Source organism: Stegodyphus dumicola, chromosome 3 (genome assembly GCF_044657685.1).
Source record: "Stegodyphus dumicola isolate Sdum_Otavi_A_Nest chromosome 3, ASM4465768v1".
Classification (NCBI taxonomy): Eukaryota; Metazoa; Arthropoda; class Arachnida; order Araneae; family Eresidae; genus Stegodyphus; species Stegodyphus dumicola.
This window is the reverse complement of record NC_140770.1, coordinates 79,588,435-79,605,547: the sequence shown is the minus strand read 5'-3', so window position 1 is coordinate 79,605,547 and position 17,113 is coordinate 79,588,435. Positions and strand designations below refer to the sequence as shown.

At 30.8% G+C, this 17,113-nt stretch overlaps 1 protein-coding gene across 3 annotated transcripts in view; it reads left to right on the top strand.

Moving 5' to 3' along the window:
- Window positions 1–17,113, top strand: part of LOC118192033 (ran-binding protein 9-like) — an 84,543-nt gene that overhangs the window by 27,393 nt on the left and 40,037 nt on the right. For all 3 annotated transcript variants that reach the window (XM_035362909.2, XM_035362910.1, XM_085813021.1), the window contains 4 exons: window positions 944–1,045; window positions 1,912–1,994; window positions 2,210–2,322; window positions 13,317–13,970. In XM_035362909.2, the coding sequence (XP_035218800.1) occupies window positions 944–1,045; window positions 1,912–1,994; window positions 2,210–2,322; window positions 13,317–13,970 (952 nt within the window). The remainder of the gene's footprint in view (window positions 1–943; window positions 1,046–1,911; window positions 1,995–2,209; window positions 2,323–13,316; window positions 13,971–17,113) is intronic.

Below are 17,113 nucleotides of genomic sequence, written 5' to 3'. Positions count from 1 at the left end.
TGATCAAATAAGACAGTGTGCTAGGAGGAAGGAGCACTCAAACATGGAAAGCTCGAGGCTGCCTTAACACAGTTAAATGCCCCAACGCCTAGAGGCGATCCAAGAGGCCGCTAACCTATTGGTCGAGCCGACGAGCTAAGACGCCATTAGGGAACTGCTTGTCAACACCTCAATTCTTATTTGTTTGTGTTGATGTGGTGAGGTTTTACGCACAAAAACTGAAATTTTCTCTGCAGTATTGGAAGAGATAAACTTTATGCTTCCAGTTTAATTTCAGTTATGCTTAGTAGTTTTATTTTTTTATGGATTATAATAAAAAATGTAGTATATGTAATTAACCTTTCATGTAAATTAAAATATTTTTATATAGTTATTTACCTTTATGCTCTCTTCCTTGCAATAGAGTGACAATAATTATTTTTGGTATAATTGGTGCCAACAATAGTTTGGCATTAATGATTCTGATAATGGGATTATACCAAAAGATGTTATATGTGAAGTTTTTTTTTTTTTTTTTTTTTTTTTTTGTCGTCATGCATTTATGAAGAAAAGAAGAAATTGGAAAGAAAAATTTTCTTTCAAAATTTTGTTGCACTGAAATTGAAGTTCAGTAATAAAAAATAATTTCTAACAGAAAAATTTTTGAACACATATCTTGATCAGTTGTCATTTCTTCGAAGCATTTATGTATTTGTTTTTAATCTTTAATTTTAAATAACAGGTTTTTATTAACTTTTTAATGTTGCAAGCAGCTTAAAGTATAATAAATAGTGATTTTGATAAATTTCATACTGAGCTGTGCTGTTAAATATCCTTATGTTGGATTCTGATAACTTTATGTAGTAAAAGCATGATTGCATGTTTAGTTTATGATTAATTTTTACAGCATATATAAGTTACCCCAAGTCACGTTCTTAGCTATAATATTTACATTTGTTTGCAGCCAAACCTGTATCCCACTGTTGGTCTCCAGACACCCGGTGAAGTTGTTGATGCAAACTTTGGTCAATCACCTTTTGTTTTTGATATCGAGGATATGATGAAGGTATTTTTTAAATCTTGGTGTTTAATTAAATTATTTGTTTTTATGAATTGTAATCCTTATATGTGTAAAAGTGTTTAAAATAAACTTAAAGTATGTACTGGTTGATTAAAAATGGTGTTCATAATTTTTATATCAATAGCTAAAATAATGTAGCACATATAATTTTTGTAAATTTTTAAAAGTTTGCATTTTGGGGAGCAGAAGGTACAGTTTTTTTACGGAAGAAATTTATGTGTATTTGTGCACTAGATTTACATAGTCGGATCTTATGAAATAATGTTAAAAGTTCAGTGCTGATAAGTTTAGTTTTTGGTGGTGAAATATTTAGCTTGAAGTAATATTTATGATTGGATCTGATATAAGATTGATTGTAGCTAAATGTGGAGTGGGTATAGTCATTGTGCCAGTGAATGATTAGAGAAGGCACACTAATAGTTCTAGCTGTGTAATCATTGCATTGCAATTTGGTACCTAAATTAAATTTTCTAAAGTTTCAAATCAGTAGCTTGTAAATAATTGTATTACATGTTGATGTTCTTGTGTGAATCCTCATTGATGCATATTTTTAGGTCAACTTTTTAATTATTGCTGTAAAATTATGCTACTTTTGGGGTTTAGGATTTTCAGTATTTTTCTTTGTTGATTATATTTTGTTTATTTCATTCTTGCTAATTGTGAACCTTGTTCCGTGTTATGAGGAAACTTGCAGATGTTCATAGTCATACTAGTAATGTTTTCAATAGCTGTGCTGTCTAGTATGAATGTGCTCCATTATTTGGGAAAATTGCATTTTAAATTTATTGCTTTATAACATTTTTACTTTTTAAAAATATATTTTGTATCTCTTGCTATTGTATTTATTGTAGGAATTAAAAAGGCGCACAAGACTTACTATTGAACGATTTCCCGTGGTTGATAAACAAGGTGAATGGCAAACTACTCTTCATAGGTAAAATTTTAAATTTGTCCGTTATAGTACATATAATTAGCTAATAATATAATATTTTTTTGTTTAATTTTTATTTATATTGTAGTCACTAAAAGTAACATGCAGTAAATATAGTTGCCTCTCCTAAAACTATCAATATTTTTCTTAATTTTGTAATTTTTCATCAACATGAGGTGGTATTTGTTATAAGTTGATGAAAATCTTCCCTTTTTTAGGATCGTTCAAACATACCTTGTTCATCATGGTTATTGTGCAGCAGCTGAAGCATTTGCTCAAAGTACAGGACAAGCCTTCACAGAAGACATTAAGTCAATCAAAAATAGACAACGTAAGTATATAGAATATATGAAAAGTGTATTTTATTTCATTGTCATTAAATATTTAATTAGACTTTATAGTTAAATTTATATTTCTTCTGAATCTTACTTTACTTCATTTTTTCACAATGTCAGAATTATTAATGCGAGAAAAATGTATGATGTAATATAGATGTACAAATGGACAGTCACAAAGGAAAAAATATATATATATAAACTTAATTGTAATTAATCTACACACGGTACTGAAGAAACACATTTACACAATACTAAGGCAACTGTTGTGTGGATATAGCAGTGTAGAGCAAGGTGTTATGGAGGATTATGAGCTTTTGGTGGAAAACATTTTACTGACAATGAAGGTTACTATCAACAAATAATAACTGCATTTTTAGTGGATGGGACAAGTATATAAGTGCTAGTCTCCTACACCCTTGCCATGGTCACCTGTGTGGAATATTAACACAAGGTATGTACTTGTGTGTTAGTATTCTTTAAAAAAAAATCAACTACATTTGTTTTCTGTTTTTTACTAAAACTAGCACTTTTCACCTAATATTTTACCACGTACTCTTTAGATTTCTCTTTGGTGCATTTCAAATAAAGTTCAGTTATTCAAATCTGGCCTTACAACTTATGAAAACTTCTGTTAGCTTAAGAAAATGTCACTAGATTAGCTTGACACATTGTTAACATCATTGAGAAAGCGTGAATATTGCCTTTGTGTTATAAATGAAATTTTCGGTGTTTGTGTTCTGTAGGGAGAGAAAACAGTGTTAGTGCAGTTTGGACGTAAGAAATTGATTATGATAAAAGATGAATTGACAATTCATTTGATATTTTTGAAACTTGGGGTATTTAATGTGTGTGGGGAGGGGTAAAAGGAATTTAATGTAAATTAGCATTATAATAAACAATTTATTTGAAGTAAGATATACAGACATGCCAAAACTTTTTATTAACCATTTGACTGAGCGCTGCATTCATTTGTCTCGAAAACCGCAACGCAGTTAGTTATTTTAGAATGCACTCGTGTTACAAAGTACGCGCAAGGTCAAACTACGTACATTCGCACCCACGGAGCAACAAAGACACACTGAAACTCCCAGTGCGAGGGTGCTGCTTTCTAGCAGTCAAATGGTTAAACACACCAGAAAATTATATATTATATATTATTATCTTGTTATCAGTTTGTTTACATATATAAACATACCACAAAATTCATTTTTTCTCAAGCAACAATTGTAGCTTTTTCCATTGATGGAAGAGTGGAACTAGTAAGCATAAGTGCAATTACAGAAAATAAGTTGGATTATTAACCATCTATTTCTCGCCATTGCAGTAATAAACAAATACAGTCAAAAGTCGTTAATTCGGACACCCATAATCCGGAATGATCTATAATCCATACCTCAAAGCTACAAACTTTCTGCACATGTGTCGCGTTGACGCATGCGCATAGGCGTTTACGTGTGCGCGTAAGACCTTTACGGCTGCGAATATGTGCATGCGCATAAAACATTTACACATGCGCATTTAATGTATAACGGATGGTATAAGCTAAGCTAAAATTATCTAATTCAGTTAATGTTGCAGATTGTGTTGTTCCTTAATCTTCGAATTGGATCCGGCTTATTATTTTTTGCAGACTGTTAGAGCAATTTTATAAAAGTAAGCTTGAACTTTCGATTATATCAAATAGAATTTCCAATATATATTTGCTAATATGTAAAGGATCTAAAGTGAAAGTATGTTTCGAAATCCGAAATCTGTTTATCAATTTCACGCTGCTCTGCGGGGGCGGGGTCTTTGTAGATCCTTTGGTAGATTCCAATTCTGGAGCTACCAAAGGATCTACAAAGCAAAATCATGTTTCGATGTCCATCAAACAAAAAGTGGAATTGCTGCAAAAAATGGATAAAGACATATCCTTTGTACATCGCGCACTGAATTGGAAGTTGGTCTGTCAGCACTATCTTTACCTTCAGGGCAGGTGTTTTTATTTTATTTGGCTTATAATTCGTTACTAAATGTAGTATTTCATCTCGATGTACTCCGTCTTTGATATGATTTAAAACAAGTTCCTCGTCATTATAATTTGCTTCCGATAGTGAAGAAAGTAACAGAGGTTATTGAAAACGAAAAAATTTCGATTGACAAATTAGTTGGTATTCTCGATACAGCAATTATAGGACTTGAATAGCGGAACTTTGTAGCTAAACAAGAAATTATGTCTGTTTAATAGAATTAAAGAGAAAGTAATATCACATGAAACGAAGCAACTTAAACAACTTACATTGAAAGAAATGTTTAATAAAGTAAACAAATAAATATTAAACTTTTTCTTTTTGTAAACTTTGATACCCTTTAGATCATAATTGTTCTTTATTTCATAAATTAGTTTCATATTTTTAATTTTGTAATTTCTGCATGCCATCTTACCAGATTTAAACTGATGATCTATAATCCAGAAAAATTGATAATCTGGAATTGCCGAAGTCCCGACGAGTCTGGATTAACGACTTTGACTGTATTCTCACCAGAGTCGCTACAAAAGACAAAGTCCAAAATTTCTGTGCATATGAGGATTTTAGAACTAATATATGAGAAATTTAAATAATATTACTCTTGAAAACGTCTGTGGGGTTAGTTACAAAAAATAATTTTTTAAATTTAATTTATTTTTAATGAATGGTATTTTCTGATGATTGCTTTTCTTGTTATAGCTGTTTAAATCAATCTGTGATTATTTATTTACTTTTTAGATATGTTAAGATTGTATTATTTTAAATCCTGATTATTTACTAGAAAATGTTTAGTATGGCTGATTAAAAATCATGCTTTGCTTAATATGTCACCTCAACCAACTTAAGTATTGTGGGAAAAGAAGATAATTCCTAATTTCTTTGGTTTTAGTTTAGTAATATCCAGCTTCCTTCTTCAAAGCCATTGAGGTAAGAATAAAAGGTGCCAACCCGCCGTAGTACGGATGAAGCAATGCTTCCAAGCTTTGATCTCCAGGGTACAGAGTAGATGTGTTTTGTTTACATCCAAAGCATCCTTGACAGAGGAACACTTCTACATAAAGATGCTGTTTCCTATTCCACCTCCTTTTGGAAGGGGGTGATGCAGCAAGTTTCTAATTCTCCTTATTTTTAAAATTTTTATTTATTTAAGAGGAGGGTATAACAGTTATGTTAATGACCCACTGTTTCTTTGCCTTGTTGAGAAATTCTTAAGCATTCAGCTTCACCTTAGGACTTATAATCTTAATGTGTAGTTCCAACAATATGGCTTTACAGTACACATCGCTGGAATATCATGGCAGTGCTAAGACATCTGTTTCCTGGAAAACTTAACTCGTTATTCAGTGATGTTGCTTGGCTGCCTCATTCTCCAGAACTAACCTGATATGATTCCATTCTTTGGATTTGCCTTAAATTTAAAATTTACACATATTAAGGCCACACTATTAATGACCGCAAAAGAACAATCTAGAGGTTGTGCATTTGTTCCACAAGCATGACATGTTGGGTGATGCAAATAGTTTTTAGATGTGTAATGATAACAAAGGGCAGCATTTAGCTGACATAATTTTCAGAATAAAGTAATTACAAACTGTTCATATTTTTGAGTAAACAAGTTTGATCTACAATACATTCGGTTTTATTAGCCTTTAAAATGTGGGAAGTTTCTTAGCTCATCTTGTAGATATGATGATACTTAGCACAGAAAATACTTTGTCTTCCGAATAGTTAAATTTATTAGTGATGAAACTTGAATGATGATACTTAGCGCAGAAAATACTTTCTGTCTTCCGAATAGTTAAATTTATTAGTGATGAAACTTGAGATATGATATTACTACCAGATTTCATAAATGTTAGTTTTTATGGATTGATAATTTGTCCTTTTTATTTAAAAAATGCATATTTGTTTTTATTTAAATACAGTTTTCCAAATCATATTGAATACTGTTTTATGTAATATTCTTAATCAGTTTCTAAGGAATGTTTGAGAAATACTGGCACATTCTTGATTTTAAAGCTGCTGTATAGCAAGAGTTGATGGTTGGTATTAGAAACAGAATGCTTCTATTCTGTTATTATTTATTAAAACAGAATTCTGTTTTTATTTAAATATAGTTTTTCAGAATCATATTGAATACTATTTTATATAATATTCTTAATCAGTTTCTTAGGAATGTTTGAAAAATACTGACACATTCTTGATTTTAAAGCTGCTGTATAGGTTGATGGTTGGTATTAGAAACAGAATGGAACAGGGTTCTTAAGCTTCGTTCAGATGGGGGCGTAAAGGGCATAAGTGGTTAAAGCCGAGCTCTGTTGCCAAGGCAACCAATCTGTGCAACGTCACAAAATCTGGTTTAGCGCTCGTGGCATAGGGTTCAAAGTTCTGAACTTTACGCCGAGTTTGGGATAAGCATCGACCAATCAGAGCGAAGCTAAAATGAAGCGGCGTTCTACAGAAGATTTCGCTGTCACAAAACAAGCAGAGCGAAAGCGGGGAAACCAATCGAGCAGGAGGACAGTGCGGGAAAGTTGTAGACACATCCACGCATGCGCAAATTTACCTTCTCTCATTGGCCACGGCTTACACCCCGTTCTCGCAAGTGTGAACGGAATTCCCCTATTTTATGCCCTTATGACTACACCTCTATGCCCTTTACGCCGCTGTCTGAACACAGCCTTACGGTCCTTAATTTTGGCCAAAATCAGCAGAAAATCCTTAATTTTAATCATCCGGAATTTCTGTTTTAATGACTGCCATTTTGAGTGTGAATTAGCGTTTTGGAGGAATATTTTTGGCGATTCATTGACATATATAGTTACCTTTTGAATGGTTCATGGCTTATAATTTGTTACTATTTCTAATATAAATGATGGGATACTCGAGTTTTTAAGCAAGAAGTGAAACATAAGCATTTTGAAATTCATTTTTTCTAATAAAGAGCTCTTAAACAAGTTTTTGCTTTTGGGGATGTGAATTCTTTTATTAAACGGTTCAAAATTTGGCGACTTATCAACATTTTAGTGATTTTAACATCAGTTTCTATAGAATATTTTGAATTCCGAGATCTGAAAATTTTTCGACGATTTTTTTTTTAAAACATCATAATATTGATAAATTTCATTAAAATAATGGTAACATATTGAAATTATATTTAAAAAATAACATTAAAATAAAACATTTTTATTTTTTGCTGTCATATTATAAAGTTTCATTTTGGCAATTTATTATACAATATTTTGAATCTGAAAAATAAACAAGGTATAATGCTATAATTCGTGATTTACGAAACAGCTCTTAGCAAAAGCAAAATTAGCCATATAATTAATTAAAAATGTCTTCTTTTTAATTTTTTCATAGTAAGCGTTTTTCCCATGTACTTGTCTCAGAATATTCAAAAATCTCAGAAAATGCATCAGTTTTCTCTATAAAATTAATGTTACACTTTTTACCTCCTTTCCCCCCCCCCCAAATATTTCTGGCTTTTTGGAGTTACAGAATTCGTAGAGATAATTTTTCTTTAGTATTTTAGACATTGCAACATGGGAAGTTTAGAACGATTTGAAGGCAACCTTAATATACCCATGATTTTAGAAGATTCGAGAAATATGTGACAAAATGAAAAATGTCTCCATTGTATCAACACGTAATGGATGTATTTTTCAGAAAGTTTGCAATGAAGTTCTTACTTTTTGGAGAACATCTGGAAGAACAATGAAAACATAATATTTGAATGTTTTACTTATGATACTAAAATCTTAACATGTTTATTTTCTTTACTTTTCACTAGACACAAGCATGGAAAATATCAAAAATGCTTCTAATCTTATCACATGGGCATTATAGAAAGGAAATTTTTAATTAATAAAGAAATTGAAAACTTACAATTTAAAAGATTCATCTAATATGTCTTAATGCGTCATACACATAGGCATTTTCCCACCTGATGCAATCTCTGTGGATCCTAAATTCTAAAAGTTTTGCCTTTTCTTGTTGTTCCATTTGTCACTAAATTCTAAAACTTCTACCACACCAGCTCTGTAACCGCCCTTTACCATATACACAGTCAAAAATCCTTAATCCAGACTCGTTGGGACTTCGGCGTTTCCGGATTATAGATCATCAGTTTAAATCTGGTAAGATGGCATGCAGAAATTATAAAATTAAAAATATGAAACCGTGATTTATGAAATAAAGAGCAATTACGATCTAAAGGGTATCAAAATTTACAAAAAAAAAAGTTTAATATTTATTTGTTTACTTTATTAAAGATTTCTTTCAACACACGCTTGTGTAAAGCATACATTATGCATAGTCGAAATTAGAAAATTGCAACCAGAAAACTATTTGATGTGTATTCGTGATATTTATAATGACGAGGAATTTGATTTAAATCATATCAAAGTACATCGATATGAAATACTGCATTTAGTAAGGAAATATAAGCTGAATAAAATAAAAACATCTGCTCTGAAGATAAGGATAGTGTTGACTGATCAACTTCCAGTTCATTGCGTGATGTAGAAAGGATATGCCTTTATCCATTTTTTGCAGCAATTCCACTTTTTGTTTGATGGACATCGAAACATGATTTTGCTTTGTAGATCCTTTGGTAGCTCCAGAATTGGAAATTCTTTTTGACATAATCGAAAGTTCAAGCTTACTTTTATAAAATTACTCTTGAGGGTCTGCAAAAAATAATAAGCCGGATAATAATTAGAAGATTAAAGAACAATGCAATTTGCAACATTAATTGAAATAGATAATTTTAGCTTAGCTTATACCGTCCGTTATATATTAAACGCGCATGCATAAACGTATTATGTGCATGCGAGAAAGTTTGTAGCTTTCAGGTCCGGATTATAGATCATTCCGAATTATGGACGTCCAGATTAAAAGACTTTTGACTATATTTCATATTTCTTCTGAATATTCATATTACTAAAGAAATAAAATTAGCCACTTTTTCTATATATTCTAAATGTATTTAGTGTTTTTTAGAATAACATAAATTCTTAATTAAATCCCAAAATTCTAAAATGAAAAGGAAACGTGTTGAAGAAAGAAACTGAATATATAAAGAAAATTATTCTTCAAAAAGATATGTGCAGTTATTATTATGTAAATTACCCAATTGTGTATGATTTCAGCCTTTACTATAACTACTCATTTTTATTTCCTCATATGATAGAGTTATTGAGCGAGATTAAATTAAATTGTATAATCTTTGACCATTAGTCCACATTATTAGTTTGAATTTGGCTGTTCTTGTTTAATTACATCACCGTGAGCTGTAATTGATTTTGTTAGCTTCAGAACATGCCTCTATGTTCTAAGCTCTTTTTAAATAAGAGGCTTATTTAAACCTTTGTCTGATATTGTAGTTAATTTCAGACATAGCGATAGTATGCTTCACGCCTGTCGGGAGTTTTGGACTAGTTAACTTTTACCGGATCAATTAAACGCTCATAGGTACATTGTGGAGAGGTTGGAAAGATAAAGACGCAGAAACTAGCAAGAGCTTTGAATTGCATATTGAGGCAAATCTCTAATTGTTAGAAAAGATGCTTAAAGAGAAGGAAATCGATATAAACTACCCATTGAAGGCTTCCAATTAAAATGACGGATAAATATTTTGTTGACTGTTGTTGTTACAAAGCATAAATGTTCTGTAGATTTTAATGCATAATTATCTTAATATTGTTTAAGAATCTGTGTCATAAATTACATATACTTTAAACTGTGTAATTTTATTAGATTTTGATTTAAATAGGGCTTTTTAACAAATATTGTTAAAAAAATAAAATTTAATAGTGCCCATGTAAATCCATATTGACTAAGGTTATCTAATTACCTAATTTAATAATTTATAATTAACTTCTTACCCTTAAAAATTATTTCTACATAATTAAGAGAGTTATTGCCTTTCATTAATACTCACTGTGGTCACAATATAAAATATAAAAATGTAAAAATTGAAGTAAAACTTATTCTTTGCATCTACTGAGATTTAAAATAACACAAAACAACTTATCACCTCTGGTGCTTTAATGGTTTATTAGGACCTTAAAGTACATTAACTGGGTTACAACCCCTTGAACTCTAAACGAAGCTACGAACTTTCAACACTTGCCAACCGTGCCTACATCAGGCTTTTCAGGTTTGTTCGAATCAGTATGTCTCTCTCTGGACAATCAGCAGCGGTGATAACATTCAGTCTTTTGTTATGAATCATGCTAATTATGATCTTACATATTATTTTAACCTATGCCGCTTGACATAAAATGTAATACCTGCTATTTACTAAACCTCTGGACTGACCAAATATGTGACAAAATGAGACAAAGAAATCGACATAAAGCTTTTAGTAAAACGTGAATGTCATCACTTTTCTTCTTACAAATATGTCCAAATATTATAAGTGTAAAATATTTAATGCTACTTGATAAATTGCCTAAAGTTTAATTTATTCTCGAACTTATTAATAATTGTTAATTAATTCATGTTTAGTAATAATGCATACTACTTGGGGATCTATTTTATTTTTAGGATGGTATTACAAAAGTGAAATTCAAGCATAGAATAATATTTTTAATTGAATTGACCTATGAGTTCCCATTTGCTCATAGGTCCTTAATTTTTTTTCATTAATCGTCCTTAAAAGTACTTAATTTCCGTGTGCAGAAATGTGTACATCTAATGTCCTGATGGAAGCATTTCTGTTATTATTTTCTAAAATCTCTTTAAAAGTATATTCTAGAGACTTAGTATATTACATATGGCCAAAGGTATGCTGATGTTGCATTAGTGTTTCTCAGTAAGTGATGTGTGTGTTTTTATATGATGCTGTATTGTGAATTTCTAACAACATTTGCCAAAGATCTACAGTTGCTGCATAATTTATAAGGTTTTCTAGAATGTTCTGTTTGATTATGTTATTTTAAGTTTCAACAGAAATGCAGGTGTTCATTTTGAGACATAATATGTCTGGTTGTCTTTATCACTGCATTTATTTATAAACATCTGCTTTAAAACCATATCATGTCAGTATTAAGTGAGATGCTATTGTGTAAACATGGCTACTGATTTAGTTCATTTGTGATACTGTATTTTGTATGAATTCCATCAAGGAAGAAATGCTACAGAAGCACTTAAAACTTTATCGATGGTGTTTGATGGAGATCCAGTTTCAAAGAGAAAGGGCAGGAAATGGTTCGAAGAATTTGAAGTAGGTGATTTCAGCTTAATGATAAAACCATGCTTTGGATGGCCATTTTTTTATCGATGATGTGGTCAAGACCATAACAGAGCAAGATCCTTTTCATACAACATCATAGATTGCAGAAAAGCTTAATTCAGCTCAATAAACCATTTTTGACCATATTTGGAAACTAGGATTGGTCTATAAATATCCAGATGGGTGCCTCATGAGCGAAGTGAAAAAAATTGTCATGATTGTGTTGTCATGTACTCAACTCTGCTTGCTCGGAACAAAAACAAACCCTTTTTGGACCGGATGATAACTGGAGATGAAAAGCTATGAAAACATCATTAGGAAAAGAGCATACTGTGAGCCCAGACAACCTGTCCCCTGTAACTATAAATCAAGTTTGAGCCTAATAAGTGAAGGCTTTGTATATGGTGAGACATCCAAGGACCAATATATTGCAAGCTTTTGAAACCTAAAAAAAAGCTCAATTCAGAGAGTTATCAGCAAATACTTGATTTAAACAAAGCAGTGAAAGAGTAGAGGCTAGCGATGTTCAATAGGAAGCAGATCATGCTGCATCGTGATAATGCCAGATCACATGCTGCTTTGGTGACTCGTCAGAAAATTATAGAGCTAGGTTGGGAAGTTGTGCCATATCCACCATACTCTCCGTACCTAACACCCCCAGTTATCATTTGTTTCTCTCCTTGTAAAATTTTTTGTGGATTAAAAAAAATTTAAACTGAATCTAATGTCAGCTGAAACACTACTCGAGTTCTTCACCTCTGAGGACGACATTTTTCATAAATGATATCTGCAAATTATTATAAAACTGGCAAAATGTCATAAGTAGTAACAGAAATTATATTTTATGGTAAATATTCTTAAAGGTATGAAAAAGATATCCCCCCTTTCTTAAATATGTAGAATTTTTTGGTAGACCGTATTATATTGGTATTTTTGTTTCTAATGTATTGTTTCCTTTTTCAGTCTTCGTTATATGCATCTATAAAAGTGAATATTTATGGTATATTAAAAAATGCAATGTAACCACATGAAATATTATTACATTATAATGTTTTAATCTCTTATTTAACTATTACAGTGCCTGTTGTTGACTGCTGACAATATTTTGTTATATAAATAATGTTTATATATTATGATACAAATGAAGATATTTTCATTTTTGATTTTTTCTTTATTTGTGCATTGTTTTCCTTATTAATATTTTAATAACCTGGAATCCTGATTCCCAGATATTTAAATTAAAGGATGAGAAATCATGCAGTTAATGTAATAAAAGCTTTGTGGTCTAAGTGAGTATGTCCCTTGAATTATTCAAAAGTTTAATTGGTACTTTTTGATTATCCTTACCCCAGCCAAAAAGTCATGAAGTATTCATGAGGCAAAACAATATGTTAATGAAAGAAACATTAAGTTAAAACAGTTTACTGTGTATGTGGTAAGAACAACAACTCAAAGGATCTCTTGAAAAAAGTAAATATTTTATTATCAGTTTTTCTTGTTTTTTAAAATTTTATTCATTGGCTGCTCTTGTATGGAATTTTTAGTATGCTACCGTTTTGAAAATAGCTGATTCCTTATTCACGCGAACTTTGCAAAAAATTGACTCCAATGAGTTCAAGAATGCTGTCACTGAATTGTGATTTTTCATTGAGGATGTGAATAATCAGAAAGTACTGCTTAATCTTATCTTTTCTACTAAGTTAAAAGATTTGTAAACTAATACTGTTGTTTATTTCAGAGATTCAGAAACTTGTACTGGCTGGACGCATGGGCGAAGCAATTCAAACAACTCAAAATCTTTATCCTGGACTTTTGGAACAAAATCCAAACTTATTGTTTATGTTGAAATGTAGACAGTTTGTTGAAATGGTGAATGGAACTGACAGTGAAGTCCGTCCCACCAAGAGCCCAAGATCACATAGCGGTTCACCTTGTATGAGTCCTAACTACCCTAGTGTGTACTTTCATAGACCTGCAACAACTTTATCTACATGTAGTTCTCCTGTGGTGTCTGGTAGTTCTCCCAATCGGAGTCATAGCCCTCATTCTGCATCTTCTCAGTTCATTACGCCCAAACCTTCTATACCAGTGACAGTTGAAAATAATAATGTAAATAATAATGTAGCAGTGACATTATCATCTATAGAAGAAATGAACACTGCAAATCGTGTTATGAATGGTGAAATGTTGAATGGAAACTCTGAAATTTCTGGACCTACGAACTACATTCATCCTGATGCTGATGTTGAAATGGAAAATCTAGATACAGTGAATGATAATGCAGAAGTTATTCGAACTTTGCCATACACTACTAATGGGACTGTTATAACATCTAATCTTTATCGTAATGGTGAAGAAGAAAACGATCATGAAAAAATTGGTGGTGATATGGGTAAGATATTTGATTTTTATTTATAAATACTTTTATGCATTGTAATGCTTACAATATGTTTTATTTTTGTAAAGAAAGTGCTAAACAAATGTAGATTAAATTTTAAAATTGAAGTTTTAGCCTTTGATTTTCACTCCTCCCCCCTTAAAAATTATTATTATGTATGTGCATGATAATAGGGAATAATTCCACCTATTAATCAAAAGGATTGTCTCCTTTGTATTACAACAAGCTTTTTTATTGTAAAATTAAGCAAAATAGTATTTTGTATTTAAGAAAAGTATGTGGACATCTCTTACAAACTGCATTTAATTTAGCAGTGCCAAAATTATAGTAAGCAGTACTGATAATGTATTGTTGATATGATGGAAAGAATATCACAGAAAAGTTGAGTTTACACTAACAAAAATCATATATTTCATTTTTTTCTGAAAAGTGCAAGTTGCATTGTACAAAGCTAATTAAGAGGATACTGAACTAGAATAAATGGTGAAAAAAGCAAGTGTATATTGATTAATAATATTGCTTTTTATTTACAATCTTCACACCAAATGTGAGTCTCTTCGCATAATTTTTTCCCATTGTTGTCTTTTTTGGAGCAACACACAACCTTCCGCGTTCTTTTTTTTTTTATATGATTTGTGGTATGTGTCTTGCAAAATGTCTCCCTACAAAGCAAATAAAGTTCATACTATCATCACTAGACTGTACTGATGAGTATATATCAGAAGATTATTTGTCAAAGATTTCTTTGATCACAGCTAACTTAAAGTCAAGAAGGGATTTTTTTTTTTTTTGTTATTTTGTATATTATATACAAATTCCATATTGCTTGATCCAATATATAGAAGAATATATTTTTGTAATATTTACGAAGTTGTTTTCGGGTATTAGGGTAGTACGACATCTGATCGCAGCTGTCAACACCATTCATTGTAAAGTTATAATCATAAATCACTTTTGGCTTCATTATATTCTTCTTCAAGTTTTTCTTTTGCTGTCCCTGATTAAACTGATACAAAGGACACATCATGAAAAGAACTAAGCATATTTACTATTTTCTTATTATTCCACTTTAGCACCATGACAATTTCACGCTGATATATGCAATGCACTGTCCCTTTCTTTTTTTTTTTCTTTTTTTCCCCTTTTGAAAAAAACCTAGTGGCAAGTCCTTTCTAGTACAAGAAAGGGTTCCATATATATCTGTTTTCTTTTGAACAAGAATATCTGCCAAATATGGAGACATATAATAATTTTTGTCAGTTATACAGATACTGGTGTACTAGTTGAAGAACAACAGCAGTTGATTGTGCATATGTTGACTATTCATTTATGAAACGCATCCCTTTTCCTATGTACACAGCACAAAAAAGGGGGGGTTATATTTTCTGTTCTACTGGGCCGATTGATGAAAATCAACTCGCGTTTTTCATGTCTCTAAAGTGCGACTTAGGATATGTATTACATTTATATGTAGCATTGTTCTAATGTAGGTATTTTGAAACAAAATCAGACTTTTTCTGAAATGACAATTTTTTCCCATATTTTAATTCTCTGACTCAAATTATGTGAAATTGCCAAGTTTTATAAAAATCGCTCAAATAGTTTTTAAAACAACTCAAAATTTTAGCTCCTCATTGTAAATTGAATTTGATATATATTTATTAATATCTCTTTTTTACTAAACTTATTTTAATTCTTCCTTTTATATTTCAAAATGTAGGTTCATTCCAAATGAAATTGGCCTATTTTTATGATTTATTTTTAAAATTTGTGTTTTTAAATAATTTTTATAAATTTTTCGAAAAAAACTTTAATTATAACCTATAAAATTTTGCCATCATCTTAAAGTAGCTGTATTTCTAAGCATACCTGCAAAAAATTAGATTTTTGTATTCAAAATTTCCTAAGGTATACATGAATTTACATTTTAGCACGTTTTGAAATTTGGCATATTTATTATAAGTAATAATAACAAAAATGTGGTGTACACACTTTGTAAAAATTATTTGGTAGTATGAATGATGACTTTTTCCCTGCTTGTGGGCAATGAAAAAAAAGGAAAGGAAAATAGGTTGCTACAATTAAGAAATTCGCCAAGTGAATTATTCTTGGCGCCACTGAAAAAAAATTCGTCAAGATAAATTTTTTAATTTCTCCATAAATTTCTCACCAAAAATTACATAATTTGTACGACTCAAATTATGCCTAGATATTAATCAAAATATGAAAAAAATTTGAATGTTATTTCAGGAAAAGTCTGATTCTGTGTCAGAATACTTATGTTAGAACAAAGGGTACTATTCCGTTTCAAGGACCGTAAAAAAAATTCAGTGAAAATGTATGTGCAAAAGCGCCAAATCTAGCAAACACGGCCATTTAACAGCGCGCCAAATCTAGTGTACGGGCTGATTTTGGATTTCGTAAGTTTATATCGTTTTGTATTTCTTAAGATGCCATTGAAATACTAATTTAATTTTTAAATCCTCTTTGGTTATCCTATGGATTTAACAATTTGGGAATTGCCCATGACGAAATGTCTGCAATCAAATTTTGGGTAAAGTGCAGAATCCCCCATTGCTTGACGCGTTTTTAAGAATTGCACATACTCGGTATCCATGTACACATTGACCTATTTTTACTTTAAAAAAATCCCAGAATTGCACAAAAATGGCACTGCGCACACCCTTGACTTTATCTATGTACACATCGACCTATTTTCACTTTAAAAGAAAATTGATAAAAAATCCAATTGTTTTTACCCTTGTAAAAACTAGCAAACAAATAAGTGGGCGATTCTGCACTATACCAAGAATTTTTTCAAAGAAAAGGCATCATTCATTATAGAAAATTATGTTTGAACAACCAACAAGATAAAATTATGCTTTCGCGATAACTCGGTAGCGAAATAGCGATGCAGGCATCCATTCAGTTATGTTTAGCAATTTTTATGTAAATTATAATAATGATCTGAAATAGTTATTTACTCTGATGCTTCCATTCGATCATTTTTAGCCTTTTTTTTTATATAAATTGTAATAATAAAAAATTATTATGTGAAATTAACCTTTCATCTAAATTAAAACATCAATCTTAAATAGTTATTTACTATTATATTTTCTTTCTTGCGTTAGGGTTGC